This window comes from Rosa rugosa, chromosome 1, assembly GCF_958449725.1.
Source record: "Rosa rugosa chromosome 1, drRosRugo1.1, whole genome shotgun sequence".
Taxonomy (NCBI): domain Eukaryota; kingdom Viridiplantae; phylum Streptophyta; class Magnoliopsida; order Rosales; family Rosaceae; genus Rosa; species Rosa rugosa.
Window position 1 is genome coordinate 13488506 of NC_084820.1, and position 21425 is coordinate 13509930.

The 21425-nt window shown below is 39.4% G+C and overlaps 3 protein-coding genes and 1 pseudogene across 3 annotated transcripts; 3 read left to right on the forward strand and 1 right to left on the reverse strand.

Moving 5' to 3' along the window:
• Window positions 1-267: 267 nt before the first annotated feature.
• Window positions 268-1181, forward strand: LOC133718930 (probable calcium-binding protein CML41). The gene is made up of 2 exons (XM_062145801.1): window positions 268-534; window positions 649-1181. Exons 1-2 carry the CDS (start codon window positions 350-352, stop codon window positions 1052-1054), a joined length of 591 nt encoding a protein of 196 aa, XP_062001785.1. The 5' UTR covers window positions 268-349; the 3' UTR covers window positions 1055-1181.
• A 135-nt stretch (window positions 1182-1316) lies between these two features.
• LOC133718946 (uncharacterized) lies at window positions 1317-5676 on the reverse strand (annotated as a pseudogene).
• A 10200-nt stretch (window positions 5677-15876) lies between these two features.
• Window positions 15877-17406, forward strand: LOC133727302 (cold-regulated 413 plasma membrane protein 4-like). The gene is made up of 4 exons (XM_062154896.1): window positions 15877-16119; window positions 16768-16875; window positions 16957-17027; window positions 17121-17406. Exons 1-4 carry the CDS (start codon window positions 16025-16027, stop codon window positions 17366-17368), a joined length of 522 nt encoding a protein of 173 aa, XP_062010880.1. The 5' UTR covers window positions 15877-16024; the 3' UTR covers window positions 17369-17406.
• An 861-nt stretch (window positions 17407-18267) lies between these two features.
• On the forward strand, window positions 18268-20696 carry LOC133718963 (lysM domain receptor-like kinase 4). The gene has a single exon (XM_062145802.1). The coding sequence runs from the start codon at window positions 18482-18484 to the stop codon at window positions 20456-20458; it is 1977 nt and encodes a 658-aa protein (XP_062001786.1). The 5' UTR covers window positions 18268-18481; the 3' UTR covers window positions 20459-20696.
• Window positions 20697-21425: the final 729 nt, after the last annotated feature.

The window sequence follows — 21425 nt, forward strand, 5'->3', positions numbered from 1 at the left end:
CATCAAGTAGTTAGGGGTGTGTATTTAAAATTTCTTCAACATAAAACATTTTAGTTTTGGTATAACTTGGATCACACTGTACAGCATCATGCGAGAACCCTCCAGATAGACGTCACTGAAGGACTGAACAATCAATTTTCGGGTCCCCAGGAAGCTACCATGCAGCTTCCTCCCCACCTAAAAAGTCTCTGAGCTAACGTACATTTCCCCATTTCTTAACCAGTTAACCCCCCCTTGAAATTTCACAGCAAGTCCCATAAAGATAATTTATTCTGGCTTTTACTCCTCCCCCCTATATAATCTCTTCCACTTCCACACAAATTTCTTGTACCAAACAACCCTGTTCACAATGGCAGCAATAGCCAATGATATTCAGAGAAACTCCAAATCTTCCAAATGGTTTGCTAGCAAGAGTCTCAAGCTCAGCTTCCCTCGTCGCCGATCATCGTCGAAGTCCACCTCATCGCCTTCAACCTCTCCCACCTCCCCTTTCTCTCTGTTAACTGCCACTACCACTCCAAGACATACCAACAGGTATATCTCTATGTCTCGTCTGTAATTTCAATGAATGTTAGTTTTTTTTCGATATATCAGCAATATTCTCGTACGTATTTTCGGACTTGTATCTGATACCCTAATTTCTGACAGGGAAGATGAGTTCAGAGAAGTATTTCGCTATTTCGACGGAGATGGAGATGGAAAAATTTCGGCCACGGAGCTGAGAGCTTATTTTGGGTCCACAGGGGAGTACATGTCGTATGAAGAGGCCGAGACTGTGATCAAGGAGCTCGATTCCGACGGGGACAGTCTGTTAAACTTTGAGGATTTTCTTCAGCTGATGAAGAAGGAAGGCAGCGAAGACGAGGATCTGAAGAGGGCTTTCGAGATGTTTGAACTGGAGAAAGGGTTCATAACCCCAAGAAGCTTGCAGAGGATGTTGCACAGACTCGGAGACACCAAGTCCTATGATGAGTGTGCGACTATGATCCAAGTTTATGATACTGATGGGAATGGGGTGCTTGATTTTAACGAGTTTCATCGAATGATGGCTTAAACGGCTTTAATTTTGCGAAAAAGATTACCTAATTAACGAATCACAGAATATGTATGTAAGCGCGTAGTTGCTAGGTTCTTCATGATCTTCATATGGTAATCAATGAACGCAAATTATGATTCGGTTTTGCTTTGCTTTGAAGAAAAGTTTTTTTTTTTGAGTATATATGTTTTCCAAGATTGACAGATTGTAGTGCAATTATGGCAGAGGCATATATTCAAGGTTGAGGAGCCCCATAATGCCATCTGTCAAATGCTTAAAGATGAAGCTAAGTTTTTTTTTTCGACAAAGCATGAAGCTAAGTTAGGAGGATGAGGATTTAAGGGGGAAAGTAAGGAAATAAAGAAAGAATAAAGATAAGCTTTAGCGTGGTGTAGGTTCGACTGTAAAACCCTTCACTCGTGTGACATAAATGATGAAGCTGAGAAGCACAGTCGGTCCGTGAATCCGTGATAATCCATTAACATGATATCAGAACTGTGAAGTTATTAAAACTTGACGTAGAAGACATGGTTGTACCCTAGATCAGGTCACATGAGTTAAAAACATCGACCTTTTGGGTTCAAAAGATGAAATAACATGTGAACGAATCCAGAAAAAAAAAAATTATATGTTTTCTACGAGCCGATTCCTAATTGTTTTGTTTGCATAATCGATTTAACTAGGGAAAAAAAAAAAAAACTATGTTTTGTTAGTTTATTGGTCTAAGAGCATTTTTAGCAGACTCTTTATTTTGACTCCTTAATTATTTTGGAGAGCATATTTAGTTTTTGAGAGAATTTTTCGAACAGTGTACCTGAACTAAAGGTCACTGTGAATTAACGTTCCTCCAAGGTTCGAAAAATCGATAGGCGCTAGTCGGGCGGTGGGCTGGGGAGGAGCGCCTAGGCGCCTAGGCGGGTGCCTAGTCGGCGCCTAGGCGGTTTTGTATTTTTTTATTTTTATAGCATATATATGATATTTAAAGACTTATTATATTTTACAAATAAGTATAATAAGCTATATCTCATTATATTTTATATTTTATAAAGACTAATTACATTCCATAATAAGAATATATAAAGACTATTTAAAATGAGATATTTCCCAAGTTTCATAATAATCCACCATATGAACGATGGGTCCCTATTCAACCCAAACCCAGAAGCCTACATACACCAGCAAACTAAAAATCGTGAAATGGAGGCTAGGACCCAAGTTAGAATGACCCATTCCTCCTTAAGATCTCATTCCAGTTCCTCTCCACAGAGATTTCAGGGATCACGATCTAGATCTACGTTGCATCCATCGACGAGCTCGTTGGGTTGACCGCAGCTCTAGATTCGCCGGCCGTCGGAGTGGCCAAGGAGATCACTTATGTCCGATTCTCTTGTCTTCTCGCTACGATCGATCATCATGCACAAACATCAAGCTTCAACCCTCTCTTTCTCTTCCCTTTTCACACTTTTGGTCAAGCTTGAAGCTATCTCCATCGCGATCTCAGTTTCACAATCAAACTTGATTTGATTGGTGAATTTGGGTTTCTCAGGTTTTACTATCAGCTAAATTTGTGTACTCCGTAAGTTTACGTTGGGAAATTGGATTCTTGAGTGACTGAAATGGATCTTGAAGGTGATTTTCAGATGCTTCGCTCAACCGCCCAGACAACGTCGCTCAACCGCCCAGACAACGTCGCTCAACCGCCCAACCCCAGCCCGCCTAATCCCAGCGACTTGTCATTCCTCGAGTCGGAGAGCCGCCGCCCAGCGCCTAGGCGCCGCCTAGGCGGCCGAGTTTTAGAACACTGCGTTCCTCACTTTACACTAATTACACTTTGGTACCTGGACTATAAATCCCGACTCACTTTTGGTATACACCGTCAATAACTCTGTTAGTTGGCATGCCACCTGCCATATTTTCAAGGGCAAAATTGTCTCTTCACTATCCACTTTTAGAAAATCAATTTTTTTTTAATAAAAAGAAAAAGAAAATTGGTGGTGCACAAATCGGTTGTTCCACCGCACAAATTGGACCTCCGTCGGCGGCGTCTTCAGCACCAGCAGCTCCATCTCATCGTCCCCCAAATCGTGGATATTATTTTCACAAATTTGGTAGCTGGGTACTTGGTTGCCAAATCTTCGAGACACTGCATCAACAATCCACATTCTGCAATTCCTTCTTTGTAGAGAATCACCACCACCCAAACGTCAGGTGGAGCTTAAGAAACCTCACGCACAAAATCTGATCCCGAAATTGGAACCACCGATCCAAAACTTGCAACCTCAGCCGCTTCTCTCAATTCAAACAGCCTCTTCCTCCTGTATTCCTTGAGGAAGAGATCGTTGTCGAGATCGGGATTGTCTTCGAGATCTTCAAGGTTCTATTGGGTCTTGTCATTGGTCCAAGAATTGTCTTTAGGAAGAGAGGCTTCGTCGTCGGCCGGAGTGAAGGGAGGAGGCTTAAACACTGGTTTCTTGGGCTGAAGATTGCCAAGCCTAGCCTGATTATCGTTCCACTCAGTGGAGGCTCCGTCCAAGTCCTTGTAGATATAGTGATAGTCCCCCATCCTCGAAGATACAACAAGATATTCGAGGATGTCTGTGTCCATAATCAATCAAGCTCTGCAAGCCTCTTTTCTCTCCTTTTCTGTTTTGGGAGCCCAGATCAGAACTGCTATGAACTATGAAGCACAAGGTAGTAAGAACAGCTACCAAGATTGGATTTTTTTTTTCTTCAGTTTTTCATGTTGGGTGTATATTTTTTTGTTGGGTTTCTCTTAGTTTTTGTTGCTTAAATTTCTGGGTTTTGGAGCTCAGAGTGGTATGAAGTTGTTTGACATTTTGGGTCTGAATGGTTTTAGTTTAATCTTCGCAAAATGTGAATTTTGTTTTTCTTACTGGGTTTTTAGTTTTGGAAGAGTGGTTTGTGTTTTGGTGAATGTGTTATGGTGTTTTGAATATATTGGAAGTGTATTCTGTGATGGTTGGTGAAAAATATATCAAATCCACATTATGTATTTCTGGGTTCTTTGTTCAGCTCAAGTTCTTTGGCTTGGTTATTTTATGGAGATTTGTTTTCCCGGTTGCTTGAGAGAGAGAGAGAGAGAGAATATACCAAACTACCCTTTGAAAAATGAAAAATAACATAAGGTTAACGGTGTTATTAACGGCATGTATCAAAAGTAGGTCGGGATTTATAGTCCAGGTACCAAAGTGTATTTAGTGTAAAGTGAGGAACGTTAATTCACAGTGACCTTTAGTTCAGGTACTGTTCGAAAAATTCTCCCTTAGTTTTTTATATATTTCAGCAGCTGCACCAGACTCCTAAGTGACTATCCGTTATAACTTTTAGCTATCTTGCTCCTAAATATAGAGAGCGAGATTAGGCTCTCTATAATTTAAAACATGGGTCCTTGACCCAAAGCATCAAAATAAGCCAAAGTTATCCCACTTACCCCAGCAACAGATTTTTGTTCCCATCTACCCAATTTAACACCAAATGACCATTTTGCCCTTAATCTAATTAAGAAATTACATCATGTCACTGTCTATCTCTCCCATTCCCTCCGGCAGATCGATCTGTCTCCTCTCTCTCTCTCTCTCATCGAGCTCGTATAGCTTCGGCGAGTCGGCAATGCTTGCCGGCAAGCTCCCCTCGAAGTTGTTCTTGTAAAGATTAAGGCCTTCCAGCTCCAACCGAGTCAACTCGTCAGGAATCGGCCCCATCAGCCGGTTCATGGACGCGTCGAGCAGCCAGAGCTTCTTCAACTTCTCTCTCTAACGCCGTAGACCAATGTCGTTGGGGCCGTGGTGGAGGACGAACCGGGCAAGAGTTACGGGGGCTGCGCCGGCGCCGTTGCACTCTAGCTTGCTGCCACAGTCGCCGGTGAGGCAGGAGAAGTGGTTGTTGGAGTGGGAGCTGCCGGTACGGGCCCAGATTCTGCCCGACCAGGTCTGGGTCGGAGCGGTGGGTGAGGCTGGGGAGGGCGAACCCGCCTTTTTTTAGGACGGGGCTGCCGGAGTTGGGCTGGATGGCAGGCCATATAGGGAAGGGTCAGTTGTTGACCACGGGCCATATGGCTATTGCAGTTTTTTGTTTTCTGGTGGTGACCTTCTCTACACATTCCTGGGAAATCGAATCACAGTTACCACGATTTGTTGCTGTTTCGGTCATGTTTCTCCATTTTTTTTTTTTGGTAAAATGGGGATAGAAGGCCTAGAAAGAGAGAAACAAAAAAGTTTTGGATGTCTACTGGGGGGCAATATACGTCTATTGGAGGGCAATAGACGTTTTGAATTTATATAATCTCTTCGTTTTTTTTCTTTAATCAAAGTTTTATTTGTCTAATTTTAGGAAGATTAGTTCCCATTCCGACTACCGAAAGTTCTATTGGGGGGCAATAAACCTCTATTGGGGGGCAATAGACGTCTATTAGGGGAAATAGACCTCTATTGGGGAGCAATAGACGTCTATTGGGGGCAATAAAGGTTTTCAAAAAATTTTGGTGGGCGGCGGTCGGTGATTGGATTCCAACGAAAGTTGGCCAGAATCCGGCGGCCGGTGACCGGAGTCCGACAACCGATGACGGGGCTTCGGCGAAGTCTCCTATGGTTTCTCTCTCTCTCTCTCTCTCTCTCAATAACACATGGGTGAGGGTAAAATAGTATTTAAAAAAAAATAAATAACAAAAAAAAAATCTTAATAAGGTATTAGGGATCTCCTTAGAGTGTTTTTGGTAAGAGGAAATTAAAAAAACTTAATGGGGTAAGTGGGAAAAAAATCTCTAGAAATGGGGTAAATGGACAAAAACCCTTAAAACATTCATTTCAGTTATTTTATGTAATTTATAAATATGTTTAAAATATTTAATCTTCATTTAAAAAATAATATAAATTCAAAACTAGCTAAAATGAAACGACAGAATCTTTCAATGAACTGCTCTTGGCCTCTAAAGATGCATATGCCTACAAAATACAACAATGAGGGAGGGGGGGGGGGGGGGGGCTATCAATTGATTTTTTTTTTTTCCAGCTTAGTTGTATCAAGAGTAAAATAATATTGTGAAATGTTCAAAAATTGATTGAGGTTTAACTACCGATTTTGGAGGTATATGAATAGAACACTCTAAAAAAAAGTTTTTATTGATATTATTGGATAATGGGTATTATGAGAAATTTAGGGGGAGGTATAGATAGCATATTGGTTATTTGTAAAAGTAAGTTGGAGGTCTATTAAGTGGGGAGGTCTAAATACTAATTTTGAAGGTATGAATAGAAGCTCCATTTTGTTAAACATCTTACTTTTCTTTCTGCATGACACATAAAAGAAACCACTAAACATGCAACTAGGCAAAACTTACATATTTGGTGTGATCTTGTAATTTGAATGCCATTAATTTCTCCAATCGAATTCTACATGTTTCGCCCTCGATTTGCTCTTATTTGACAATTCCAATTCAAGTGTATGGGTTTTCTTTTGGGAAAATTTCAGAAACAATATATAAAGTTTTCGCCACTGATAATTAAGTTTCAGAAATAGCAAATTAGTACCTGGACTAACAAACCCCGCCCAATTATGATACCTGCTGTTAACGACTCCGTTAACTGGCATGCCACCCGGCATATTTTCAAAGGTAAACTTGTCTCTTCTCTTCTCTCTACGCACAGTCAGTTTTCACTATTCCATTTTCCAAAAATCAGAGAGGGATGGTGATGGAAGGGACAAGAGCTAAGAGCTTCTTCACCTCCAAACCATGCATAAACCCACCCAATCTCCCGCATCTACACCTCAAAGTCCAATCTTTTCCACGACCCAGGAACCCAATCCTCTCCAATTTGCAATCCTTCATGCCAATTTGATCTGAAATGGGTCACCTAAATTTGCCCACATCGAAGCGGATCCCTAGGCAATGGCGCCTCCTGGACTTGGTCTTGGCGGCCTTCTTCGGCATAGTGATCCTCTTCTTCCTCCTGGTCTTCATCCCTTGGGCGACTCCATGGCCACCTCGGGTCGCCAGGCACTTCTGTTATCCACTAACGCCGCTTGTGACTGCATTTCGACGGGTCCAAGCTAGAAAGACTTCGCCAGGAAATGGAATACAGTGAGCATTATTGAGAGAAAGGAAGAGTAAGAGATTCTCTTCAAGGTCACAGCTTTATTGGGTTTAGAGTTGAAGAACTTGATACAATTAAGTACTATTGGGGTAAGTAATAAAGGCAGGAGATGATGAAAAGGGAAAAAAAAGAGAGGCTCATTTGGTGATGGTTTGGTGTGATTAGTGAGGAAGAAGAAGAAGTAGAGATAGGTATGTGATGACTAAACTTCTGGTTGAAGGAGCCCGGGATAACAACCTTGCCGGCCACCATTATTGATTGTTGAGTAGTGTTGTATGAATCACAATTCAATTTCAGAACAGTGTCAAAGACTGTAAATGTGGAGGGGGAGAGAGAGAGAGAGAGAGGAACTACGAAAATACTAAACTACCCCCTGAAAGATGAATAATGGCATAAAGTTAATAATGCTACTGACGACATGTACCATAATTGGGTTGGGTTTGTTAGTCCAGATACTAATTTACTATTTCTGAAACTTATGGAAGCTTAATTTTCAGTGACAAAAACTTCATATATTGTTTGTAAATGAGGAACTACGAAAATACTAAACTACCCCCTGAAAAATGAATAATGGCATAAAATTAATGATGCTACTGACGGCATGTACCATAATTGGGTTGGGTTTGTCAGTCCAGGTACTAAATTTGCTATTTCTGAAACTTATGGAAGCTTAATTATCAGTGGAAAAAACTTCATATATTGTTTGTAAATTTTTTCCCTTTTTTTTTTTTTTAAAGACTATTGTTTCTTTTGAACAATTCAAAAGACTATTGCTAATTGCTTCTTGACGTTGGCAGTTCTAAGTAGAAGATGACGATGCATGCAGCATGCTTAGATTTTCAGAATTTGACATACATCTTAGAAAATTCAAGATATGTGGTATCAAAATCAAGTTGAGGATATAAAGGATATCCTTATTTTGAATATATATACACACACACACACACCTAGCTCTTGAATTTGATATTACCACTAGAACGATCGATAACTATATATATACTATTTAGTTCGATTTGCTAACTTATGAAAGCAATATGTAAGGTCCTCAACCAAAAGTACATCCACTAGATCATTTAGTCTATGAGCCTCGGCAAATGGTTTACAAAACGTGAGGCACAAACACAATTGAGATGGATATCTAATTTCATGGAGTTCGTATGCATGTCGGCCATGTCGATATGTTATAGGAAGGTCATAATTGAGAGGAGGCAAACTGATAGGTACAAAGGCAGTATTACGCTGTCCTACTGCAAAAGTGTGCGAGCCTAATTTCCACTCAAATTTGGAGAGGAAACACGATGAGACCGAAAGAGACCAACTTGAACAAGCAAAACAAACTCAAGCCTAACACAAAGCAAGTGGGGTTTGCTACTTAACAAAGTCATGTGATTAAGCTTCGTCGAAACATCATGTAAAAGAACTAGGCCCATTTGGGAATGATCCCTCTGCTCTTAGGTGATGTTCAATTAGCTTGCCGATGTAATTGCATCCAAAGATTTAAGATTCAAGTATAATGCCTTACCGTTAAAGAAGTTGAAGGAAAGAGCACATGTTGCATAGGAATGGAGCACATGTTTCATTTTTCTTAACATCCCATCAATAACTTACATAATTGAGCAAAAATTAGAACAAAAAAGATATGTATCAATCAAATTTGAGATATCTATCATTCATCAAATTAATAGATGGTCCGCTATGTTGATCCTAATTGTTCCCAAATTATTCATTTGTTTGATACAATTGGATTATTGATGCATCTTCTTCCTCTTTTTTTTTAAATAGTTTCATTGAATCAGATAACGATTACACCGTTTCGAATGTCATCCCTTATAAAGTCGGGAGCTAGTACAAACCAAACTTGGCTATCACTATCTCTTAAAGCATGTGAAGCTAAAGTATGGGCAACTACATTAGCTTCTCGTTGAACATGATTAACACTAAAACCAGAATGGCCTTGCAACAATTGCCTAACTTCCTCAATCAACAAATTCATAGTAGACAAATCTTGAGAAGGAGAGTTAATAGCTTGAACCAAAAGTGCGCAATCACTTTCGAAAATTACCTCTTCATGGTGCAAAGACTGAGCTAGCAGAATGCCGTCTCGAAGTGCTAACAATTCGGCATGAAATGGTGACGTGAGTAGAGCATATGGCTTCATCTGTCTAGCTATGAAACTACCCTCATAATTATGCATAACACAACCCATTCCACCCGGTATGGAAGACCTTGATATGCTCCATTGCAATTCATTTTATACCGGCCTGTTGTTGGAGCAGTCTAACGTGCAGGTTGCTGGCTTTGCCTGTGTGGGCTAGCATTATACTTCTTAAAATCTTCATACCATCCAACAGTTAACAATAAAGTTTCAGACGCATGTTTTCCTTTCTGCTCCCACACTTGAGCATTCCTATTCTTCCATATCCCCCAAAGCAACATCAAAACCTTGTTCAGCTCTTCTTTAGATAGTGTCGGTACTATGGCCAAAAACCAATCTTGAATAGAAGCAATGGCCGGCCCTTGCCAACTCACACCAGCTCTACTCCACACCTCACTTGCATATGGGAAATTAACGAACAAGTGCAAACTGTCTTCATAATTATGAGCACATAAACTGCAATCCAAAGCACCATTATAGCCTTTAGTACTAAGGCTAACCCGAGTAGGCAGAATATTTCTCACCAATCTCCATGCATGCAAAGCCACCTTACGGGTACTTTAGCACTCCAAATTTCCTTCCACACCACCTGTAAGGGATCTATAGGGGGTTTAGGAGCAAGGGCCAAGCCAAGTGCCAAGTCTTTTGCTATATAGTATGCAATATTAGTTTTAAAGAAGCCCTTTTTGTTAAAATGCCAAACCTGCCTGTCACCACCGGTACTCCGGCTTAGCGGTATGCTGAGTATCAACTCAATATCAGCTTGATTGAAGTGTCTCTGAATGATGTTTAAATCTCAAGTTCAAGTAACATGATCAATAAGCTCCGCAACAAATCTAGGAGCATCTCGAGAAGGTGGAGAAGATGGGTAGCGAGGATATACATCAGGGATCCAATTATGCTTCCATATTTCTACATGAGACCCATCACCAATCTGCCATCTTAGCCCTCGAAGAAGTACTTGGCGTGCTTCCCAAATACTACACTAAGAGAAAGAAGGTGTATTCCCCAACTCAACATTCTCATACTCATTATTTGGAAAGTAAATAGCCTTGTACAACCTTGCTATAAGAGAATCTGGAGTTTGCGGCAATCTCCAACTCTGTTTTGCAAGCATAGCTAAATTAAACCAGTGTAGATTTTAAAAACCCATACCATCATCCTGCTTCGAAATACACAAACGCTCCCAAGACCTCCAGTGGATTTTATTCTTTAATTTCCTCCGAGTCACCCCACCAGAACCCCGCACATAACTGATCCAAGTCATCTTATAACCCCACTGGCAGCTTGTAGCGGTTCATCACATACATTAAGATAGATTGCCCCACTGCTTTGATTAATATCTCCTTGCCAACACCACTTAACAACTTAGCTCTCCCACTCACCACCTTATTCGTAAGTTTTTCTTTCAAATAACTAAATATAGCTGATTTTTCCTGCCTACATGTGTGGGTAGTCCCAAATACCTGTCATGTTTATCCACACGCTTCACTCCCAACATACTGGCCAGAAATTCCTGTCTATGCACATCCATTCCCCGACTAAAAGCCACTTCGCTCTTTTGCATATTTACATGCTGCCCTGAAGCAATTTCATATGTGTGCAAAATATTTCAGAACTGCTGGTATTCTTCCTCAGTCGCAATCCCAAACAAAAAACTATCATCCGCAAAGAGCAGATGATGTAAAACCGGTGCATGAGAATTAATTTGAATACCTTGCAACCACTGATGATGTACAAAATGTTCAATCAAAGAAGTCAGATCCTCTCCACACAAAATGAACAAATATGGTGATAGTGGATCTCCTTGCCTGATGCCCCTAGTTGGCTTCACATAGCCTCGAACTTCCCCATTTAACAGAAAATAATAACTCACTGTTTTGATGCTTGCAAGGTTCTAAAAATTGGCCTAGGCACTAGGTGCATCAAACCCGTTCCGATTCTTCCCTAGTCGAGCGAGATGGGCGCTGGGAATAAAGTCGGCCGCCTAGGCGGGGTTGGGCGGTTCTGAGCGGGAGCTAGGAGGGTTTGGAGAGCTAGAAGGATCTAGGCGGATCGGGTTTCAAAATTTAAAAAACCTTTGCGTTTCCAGAATCACGAATTATTCTCTCCTCTAATCCTCTGTGTGAGGCTTGTCGCTTGGTGAAAGCATATCAAACTCAGAGCGGATTAGATCGAGTTGCTGAAGACAGAGAGGGACGGGAGGAGAGGAAAGGAGGAGGAGAGAGAGAGAGAAATATAGAGAGAGAAAACTCTGCCTGTACAGTGAAAGTTTTAATCTTTCCCGTGTTCTCTCTTTGACGGATAAGATGGGCTGGCGGCTAGTCCCCCTTTAATTCATTCATTAATCATTATCTTGGAATCATCTAGGCCTTTGGTTTTATGTTGTTGGTCTGTGAGCATTATCCCACCACTAATGTTCCAAAAAAAAAAAAAACAAAAGCCCTCACTGCTAATCTCAACATTTCATAATCATGCCATATCATCTCAAAAATACACGTCTCTATTCTTATTTATAAATTTATATGTTGTATAATAAAAAATAAATAAAAATTAAAAACCGCCTAGGCGGCTAGGCCCTTGCTCGCCGCCCGACTACCGCCTGGCGATTTTTAGAACCTTGGATGCTTGTCATTATCAACTCCACCCATGCCTCAGCAAAACCCAACTTCAAAAGCATATTTTTGAGGAAGCTCCATTCAAGTCTGTCATAAGCCTTACTAATATCCAACTTGAAGGAAAAGTGTTTTGCTGACCCCCTTCTCTCATTATGTAAGAAATGAGTTACCTCCGTTGCCACTAATGTATTAATAGAAATCAACAGGCCTGGGACAAAAGCACTCTGCAATGGAGAAATTTCCTTCCCTAACAATCCTTTTAGTCGCCTATTTGCCAATACTTTCGAGCAAATATGATAAAGAACGTTACATAGAGCTATGAGGCGTAAGTCTATCAAATCCTTTGGCTCTTGTACTTTCGGAATCATTGTTATATGAGGAAAATTAACCTCACGAATAAGAGTAACAGAGGTTAAAAAAGATCGGACCGCATTGCAAACATCACTTCCAACAGTACTCCTAATACTTTTGGAAGAAAAACGACGACATTCCATCAGGGTCAGGCGACTTAGATGGATGCATTTGAAAAGCAACTGCTCTAATCTCCTCATCAGTATACACGGTTAACAACTCTTGGTTTATTTCATTCGTTACTCTTGGAGTCACTGTGTCTAGAATCAGGTTCAAGGCCACTTCATTTGTACCCTATGTTGAAAACATTTTGCGGTAATAGCTACTCACAACCTTCTCAATTTGGTTAGCCTCTGTCACCCAACTTCCATTGTCATCAAATAACCCTTTAATAGTGTCACGCTATCTCCGATTTGATGCCTCCGGTGGAAATATGCAGTATTTCTATCACCCGACTTCAACCATATTTCTTTTGATCGTTGACTCCAGATGGTCTCCTCTTGAGTCAATAGTTCCTGAAGACGAATATTCAGTACTTGTTTTTCCTGGTTCATAGCAGAGTCAAACGGTGCCTCCAACATTTCATTTAACCGTGCCCTAACTGCCCGCATTTCAGCTTGACGAAACTGAAATGTATCACGCTGCCAAGTATTAAGAGTAGCACCAGTATTAAGGATCTTCTGACAAACCCTATTCATACGATCACCCTCCGTTACTCCTTGCCAACCATTCTTCACATGCAGCATGTTGTGCCCAAAATTGCTCAAACCAGAATAACATCTTCTTTCTTCCAACTTGCAAACTTGGAGATGCACACACTTTAACCAATAATGGACTATGATATGAGGAAATGGGGTGCAGATGCGTCGTTGTGGAGTGATTGAACATGCGCCTCAGTCCATCAGTCCAGAGACTACGATCAAGTCGATCCTTGGTTTGATAGTCAGACCACGTAAATGGACTACCTCTAAACCCCATGTTGATCAAGGAGCAATCCATCACACACTCACGAAAAGCTTGCATATGGAGTGGTCTTCTTTCCCCTTCTCCAGTTTTCTTTGATTGTTCAAGGACCTCATGAAAGTCCCCGCAAATCAACCATGGCAAAGATGATTGACTTGCAAGCCGCCTCATCAATGCCCAGGTCCAGGCACGGAACCAGGGGTGGGCTGAGGTATGCTGCAGCACACCTCAACCATTTGGAGAAAAAAAAATGATTATATATATATATGCTGCAACAAGCCAACAACTCTCTTTTTTTCTCCCCTTTTCTCCTCGTCTGTTGTCCCCTCCTCACCTTTTCTCCCCTTCTCTCCTCTTTTCTGTCTTTTCTCCCCTCTTATGTGACTCCCCTCCTCACCTTTTCTCCCATTTTCTCCTCCTTTCTGTCTTTTCTCCCCTTTTTCTCCTCTTTTTTGTCGTCCTCTCCTCACCTCTCTCTGCACATCAGCGTCGGTCTCTCACCTCTCTCTACCAAGTCACTCACTCCTCTCCTCAGCACTCTGCTCTCATTCTCTCCACTTTATTGAGGTATGAATTGATGAAATTAGAATGTGATTTAGGTTAGAATTTGGGTATTTCTAGTTTTGTTGATGTAAGGGATCATTAATATTGTTGACTCATCTTCTAAGCATGTTTCTGAGTTAAAATCTATTCAAGAAGTTGAAGTTGTGGAACAAATTGCTGTTGGGGAACTTGAAACTGGAAAGTGAGCTAACCAGACATGCAATTTGCAAAGAGCTGGAGCTACTCAGTGGAGTTCAAGGTATTATTCTATCAAGAACTTGATGAAATTGTACAACTCAACTAGTTCAGTCTTGAAAAACATGATAGATAGTGGACTCAATGGAAAAAATACGTGGAGAGGTTTGGGTGCTTCTAAAGCTCTTAGATCATTTGACAAGTGTTATGCAATTGAGATATACCATCAAAACGAAGTAGAATCTGCCAAATTTTTAAACATAATTTAGCACACCTCAAATTTAATTCCTGGTTCCGTGCCTGCCCAGGTCTCCCTTCGTTCCCCAGTCTGTGCGTAACCATATATCCTCGTCAGCCTCCATTCATCCACCGACCCCCGGGCTCCAATTGACACATCCAAATGCCTAGTAGAATATCTTTCCTCCTCCCTTTTTTGCTCACTCGTGGGAGTTACGCACATGCAAAGGAATCGTTCATCCATAACATGGCGATTCCACGTGAATCGTCTCCCTTTGGCTCACACAATTATCAAAGCCCACCTTAACTCATAATGTCTCCATCTGTTTAGCATCACATAGAGTCTCAGAGAGGAATATGATTTGTGGCTTCTCTTGTCTAATAATATCGATCAGGGCCCTACGCCTGTAGTTCCCTACAATTCCCCGACAATTCCAGGCCAAAACTCGGAAAGCCATGCCGTCTCAGATCGCCTTGCGTGCACCACTTTCTGGTTTCTCATAGCGGAGCTCTACTAGGGTTATGAGGTTTTGTTTCAAATTCCCATTTTTGTTTTTTGTTTTTTTTTTATGCATCTTCTTCTGTTTGGTACAATTGGATTATTGATATATCTTCTTCGGTTAAATGTGAATTCAATTTGATTGATTTTTGTATTAGTATTTTTTTCGAAAGGTAATATTATTAAGTGTGAGGCTATACCCACCTTACCATTTTCTTAATTCACCCTACAAACATTTGAATTATTAAAAAACTATATTACCCAAGTGCAAAATGATTAATAAGTACACTAATTTTCTAAAATCTAAATTGTAAGGAAAACTAAATACATAACCAAGTAATGAATTACAGATACTATTTAATTTCTCATTGGATAACTTCAATCCTCATTTTCTCCATCCAAATTTGAATTTATTACTATTTATTTTTTGTTACCTCCTCATCGTTAATTTGCTATTCAATTCACAAAATCATTAGTGTTTCATCAAAATCTTTGCTATCCCTTTGTGAACACCGAAAGTACAAATTTAAAACAGGAAAAAAAACAATTTCTTCGTGGCTCATAGTTATTAGCTTACTAATTTTTTGACATGGATTGAAATAGACGAACACTAAAACTGAAAGAAAAAACTAAAAAAATTAAAGTAAATCAAATTGTGATTTTATTAGGAAAATTTAATATTATATACTTTTTATTGGGGTAAATTAAATGAGATATTTTTGTTAATTTTTTTATAATTGGGTATGTCATATAAGTATATTTATGGAAAGAAAAAATGGGTTAGAAAAGTAAATTTAATAATTGAAATTAAAATGTATGGTATAATGAGCAAGTATGGTGAACAAAGAAAATAACTGCACCCTATTATTAATGCTTCAAATTATAAAAAGACTTATGTAAAATTTGTTTCTCACCAAGAGTGAACATAGTAACAATAAAAACATGGTTCATTCGAAGACATCACGATAAAATTGGAACAAAAGATTTGACTTATTTGAGTTTGGAATTGGATCAAAATAAAACGAGGCCCAAAACGGGACGCGAGAAAAACTTTCGTCCGTGCGAAAACAGTTAAACATGGCTTGCAGGCATGACCGGCACGTGTGGTTTGGCCATGGCCCATGGGTAAGGTAAGAAAACACGTGACAAAAGGGAGACCTCGAAAGCCGAACTCTTGACCTTCCAGTCCTTCTGTAGACCCAACAACTCGTACGCTGTTGGGAGAATTTGGGGAATAGAGCACACACTCAACAAAGCACAAAGCCAAGAAAAAAGTGAAACAAAGTTTAAATCTTGAAGGGTCTGAGGAAGCTGGAAATGGGTTTTGCTGAGTTCATGGGGTTTGAAGGAGGAGGAGTTGGATCCAGTGGAGCTCGTGATAGCTTTCAATGGGGTGGAACCATCTTTGCCTTGTTAGTCACTCTCCCTCACTACCCAATTATTCATTTTTATTTTTACTTTATGCCTTCTAGCTGGTTAAATTTAGTGCCCACCTCATGAAGTTTTGTTTTACTGCTAAATTCAGTCCAATATGTTGGGTTTTTGTTGATTTGCTAGGTCTTGTTTCTTATTAGAATGACCCATGCATGGCTGAATCATGAGATTTGAACTTGTCTTCGTGATCAGCTTCCTGTATGATGATTTGTGTGCAGTGTAGTAATTGAATTTGTAGACTACTGGTGGCTGCATCAAACACTCTGAAGCACAAGTTATTGAGTTTAACTAATTAAAATGGTACAACAAACATAGAGGGCATACTACTTTGTGAAATTCATATGATTTGTAGTGTGTATAACAGAATTTACTGTTGTTGCAATATCCTCAATTGTTCATTGGAAGTGCTAATGATGATAGTGTGTTGGTTGGAATTGCATATTGTTCACTTGATCCCTTTTTCCGCAATTTTGTTGTCTTCAAAAGCTTCTCAGTTTGATTGATTGCTTCTTTAGGACCTTTAGATAGACTAGCATTTGAGTTGCTCTCAATATTCAAATGTAGTTTTTCTGTTTTGAATACATCTCTGACTTCACTCTTTTTGTGAATCTTACACTTTTATGCAGAATTTTGCTAATCTTGAACCGAACAGGGCGCAGATCAGGCATGCAGAGTAACCTTCTTGTAATGTATTTGTTTACAAGCTTCCCGACAGTGTTGTTTAAAATTCTGAGGTGCTTGCTATATTCCTTTTAGACTTCCTGTTTTATGTATATGACCACATATCCACTAAGCTTACGAATCAAAGTATGCAGGGGACAGTTCGGCTATTGGGTTTCATTTCTTGCTGTTTCTGCAAACCTCTTCTTTCCGCAAACTTTTCCAGGTTTCTTTTATCTTTTTCTCATTTTATTCCTATTATATGAATGTATTGCTATGTTAGACTTTCACTTTCTGATAATTATGTATATATATGCAGTTTCTCGTTTTCTCCTATTTGTGGTCACACCTACTTGGGTGGCTAATGGACTGCGTGATGGTATTGTGGGTGGCATCTTTTGTCTAATTATTGGAGTTCTAGTTGTCATAACAGCGATTCAAGGAATTGGAGGTTTTAGTGATTGTTTTAGTAATTGTGAATGCAATTGTCATTGCTTTGCATACTGTCTTAGTATAGGATTTATCTTTTTCTTTACAATTTTGTATCTGTGCTCAGAAACTTGGTAGAAATGGAGTTCAAATTGAAACAATCAGTACATTCTAAATCGTTTCTGGTGCATGTGCGGACTCAGTAATGTTAATATATGTTATTTACCAGCAAAGAATGTATTCTTTGGGGACTTATACCCCATGCTGGGTCAGATGCTCAAAGAAGCAGCCTGTAGAGAACGCCTATCCTAATCCTTGCTTAGTCTGAAGCTCCAGTAGTTAATAAACTTCTGAGCTGAAACTTTGTGGTATGAACTCGTTTGCAGACTTGCACCGACAACTTTGCTTTGACACTTGAGCCTAGAGTAGGCTAGTGGCTCGGGAAGGTTCTCTTACCAAGTTTCTGTGAATCATAAGAAGCTTATATTGTCAAAATGTTAGTGCGGACTATTTATTAGGTTGATCTTTTGTCTGATTACTCTAGCAACATAAACATGTTGATATTGTTAGACTATCGAATTACAATGCAACTTATGTTTCCAATTGTCTCGCTGGAGAACATTGCCACATATATTTAGTTATCTTGCGACTACTGTCAATCTCAATGAGGCAACTCTAGTTGCCATCAGGCCTGTAATAAGCTGTAACTTTTGCAGGGGGTGAAAAAAGACAAGACTGTAATTCTTAGGTTAATATAACTTGTGAAAATGATGACCGTTCTCGTTCAAGTTCAGCCAACCCTTTGCCGATGACAGGGGGAGCCGTAATGTTGTCACCAAGAAGTTCTTATTTATTGGTTGCGTTTCAAACAAACTCACTCTTAAAAAAAAAAATATCTATTGTAACTTGATCAGCACTGCTCAAAAATTAAATTTTCTGATCACATACTTTTATTTCACGAATCCAATCCATGATGTACCAAATCAATTATTCAAATCCCATTCTGCTCATACTTTATACAAGGAACACTAATGATGGGAACCTTGCCAACCAACAAGACAAAGTCAACTAGCCAATCTTGTCCAACCAACTCTGCTTTGTTTGTATTACATAATACCATGAATTCAACATGATTTGCTTACCAGGAAGTTTCATAGCTTCCATTTTAGATTAGTCCTTTTCCTGAGACCCAATCAACCTCAGAATATATTCCATGCTGATCAACCTCCATACACTTTCAAATCAAGCAAAATGAGTTTCCATCCTCTCACTTCATCTATCATCATTCTCGCCAATTTTTGTTGCATTTCTGTGATCCTTGCTCAGCAGCCTTATGAAGGACAAGCCTTCACAGATTGTTACAATCCAAACGTGTCGAAATCCCTTTTTGGATACACCTGCAATGGCTTCAACAGAAGTTGCCAAACTTACCTCACCTTCAGATCACAGCCTCCTTACACCACTGTTTCTTCCATCGCCAATATGTTGGCTTCTGACCCATCTCAGCTTGCAGAAATCAACTCGGTTTCTGAGTCCGCAACATTTGCGACAAACCAGTTGGTGCTTGTTCCAGTCACCTGTTCTTGCTCAGGTCAGTACTATCAGCTAAACACATCTCATGTTGTTGTTCATGGTGATACATTTTTAGTAATTGGAAACAATACATTTCAAGGCCTCTCAACATGTCAAGCTATGATGCAGCAGAACAGTAATCTCACCACAAAGAATTTGTATACTGGTACTAGACTCAGTGTTCCCCTTAGATGTGCTTGTCCCACTAAGAACCAAACTGATATGGGAATCAATTATCTCATGAGTTACTTAGTAACAACTGGTGATTATGTTTCAAAGATTAGTGATAGATTTGATGCAGATACAGGAAGGACTCTTGAAGCCAATGAGCTTTCAGAGAAATTCCCTAACATTTATCCCTTCACCACACTCTTAGTTCCTTTAAAAAACCCTCCATCTAGTTCTCAAACCATAGAGCCACCTTCATCATCACCGCCATCACCTCCGGCTGTCCCTCCAGCTGCCTCGAAGAACTCAAAGAAAACATGGGTTTATGTAGTTGCTGGGGCTATTGGAGGAGGTGGTGTTGTTTTGGTAATAGGCTTCCTCATCTTCTTCACATTCTTCCGCAGAAGAAGTAAGAAGAAGGCTGATACAGTTGTTGTATCGGAAAGCTTTGAGGTGCTTGAGAAACCAGTACAGAAAATAGGGGATGAAAATTCTGAATCTCAGGACTTTTTAGAGTCTATATCTAGAGACATAGCTCACATGGCTCTATCCCTCAAAGTTTACAAATTTGAGGAACTGCAAAGTGCAACAGAGAACTTCAGCTCCAGTTGTTTGATCAAAGGATCTGTTTTTCGCGGCATATTTGATGGGGATGTGGCTGCAATCAAGAAAATGAATGGGAATGTGTCCAAAGAAATCAATTTGCTAAACAAAATCAACCATTCTAATCTGATTCGTCTCTCCGGGGTTTGCTTTAATGATGGTCATTGGTATCTGATATATGAGTACGCTGTCAATGGACCCTTGAGTAATTGGATTTATTTTGAAGACAATGATGGGAAGATTTTGAGTTGGACACAAAGAGTGCAGATTATGTTGGATGTGGCCTCAGGGCTTAATTATCTGCACAGCTTCACCACTCCTCCTCATGTCCACAAGGATATAAAGAGCAGTAACATTCTTCTTGACAGTGATTTCAGGGCCAAGATTGCGAATTTTGGTCTAGCAAGGTCAGCTGGTGCGCAAGACGGTCACTTTTCTTTGACGAATCACATTGTTGGAACGATAGGGTACATGGCTCCTGAGTACTTAGAAAATGGTTTGATCTCCACAAAGCTTGATGTCTACGCATTTGGAGCACTCATGTTGGAATTACTCACCGGAAAAGAGGCTGCGGTGCTTTTTGAACAAAATGTGCACTTGTCTGATATACTGAACTCTTTGCTTAACAATGACGATGGAGGACAGAGTTTGCGGCAGTTCATGGATCCTGCTTTGCAAGAGAATTATCCTCAAGAGTTTGCTATTTTTGTGATCAGGTTGATTGATAGTTGCTTGAAGAAAAACCCAGGATCTCGCCCAGACATGAATGAGATGGTGCAGTTTCTCTCAAGAACCATGAGTAATTCACTGACTTGGGAATTGTCAAGCAACACCTCAGGCTACCAAGGTTCAGCGGTAGTTCTTGATGGTACAGAAACTGGATAAGATCTCATTCAACTCAGATAAAATTTCGACTACTACTATTCTCTTCATGTTGTAGTGACAAATTATTGAGTTTAGTTTTGTATTATACATCTCTTTTTAGGCCATTGGAACAGTGTCTATCAACTGCTACTAGAAAAAAAAAATTGTTAAATAGGGCAGAGATACACATTACCAATATTTTACATGGATTGTGAAGTTACTAAAATGATTCATTCAATAGACTAGAATATTATAAGTATTTCGAGGAACAAAACAGAGATGATTATTGTTACCTAGTTGGACCTCCAAATTTGATTATTGTCAAGTCATATGAAAAAATTACAAATAAGGACAAAGTGAGAAAAATGAAAAAAAAAAAAAAAATTACTCTTCTTAGAGCATCTCCAACAGAATACTTATTTCAAAAAAAATTTGAAATTTAACTAATTTTAGGCTAAGTTTGATCTCCAGCAAAGTAGCTAAACAAAAGCTAAATTTAGCTTTAGCTAAAAGACCTAGCTATATTTAGCTAGAGAAAAGAGAAATTTAACTAAAAGTTAAATTTAACTTGAGATTTAGGTATTCTGCTGGAGCATAACTCAATATTCAACTAGTTATATTCTAATTTTAGCTACTTTTAGCTATGAAGATAGCTATCATTGTTGGAGATGCTCACCTCTACAAATATAACATTTAATTAAATTATTTTTTTCTTTTTCTAGAATTTCCTTATATTGCCATATAGTTTTATAATTTACCTAAAACAATTAGGTAAAAATAATAATTTCTATACATGACCCATCATTTAATACAAAAGTAAATTCAAAACAATCTGATTTGGAATTTTCTTAAACTAAATTAATTAAATATTATGATATAATTATTACTCAATCTTCCAACCCAAAACGGCAAAACCCTTAAAATCCTTCTTTTGGCAAATTCAAAGGGATTCTAGCAAAATATCAAGATCAAAAACCAACCCTCTGAT

Excerpts from the sequence above, each read along its gene's own strand:
- LOC133718930 (XM_062145801.1), top strand. The coding sequence starts at position 350 with ATGGCAGCAATAGCCAATGATATTCAGAGAAACTCCAAATCTTCCAAA. Across the intron at positions 535-648 it reads ACTCCAAGACATACCAACAG|GGAAGATGAGTTCAGAGAAG; the intron begins GTATATCTCTAT and ends AATTTCTGACAG.
- LOC133718963 (XM_062145802.1), top strand. The coding sequence starts at position 18,482 with ATGAGTTTCCATCCTCTCACTTCATCTATCATCATTCTCGCCAATTTT.
- LOC133727302 (XM_062154896.1), top strand. The coding sequence starts at position 16,025 with ATGGGTTTTGCTGAGTTCATGGGGTTTGAAGGAGGAGGAGTTGGATCC. Across the intron at positions 16,120-16,767 it reads GGTGGAACCATCTTTGCCTT|AATTTTGCTAATCTTGAACC; the intron begins GTTAGTCACTCT and ends ACTTTTATGCAG. Across the intron at positions 16,876-16,956 it reads GTGTTGTTTAAAATTCTGAG|GGGACAGTTCGGCTATTGGG; the intron begins GTGCTTGCTATA and ends CAAAGTATGCAG.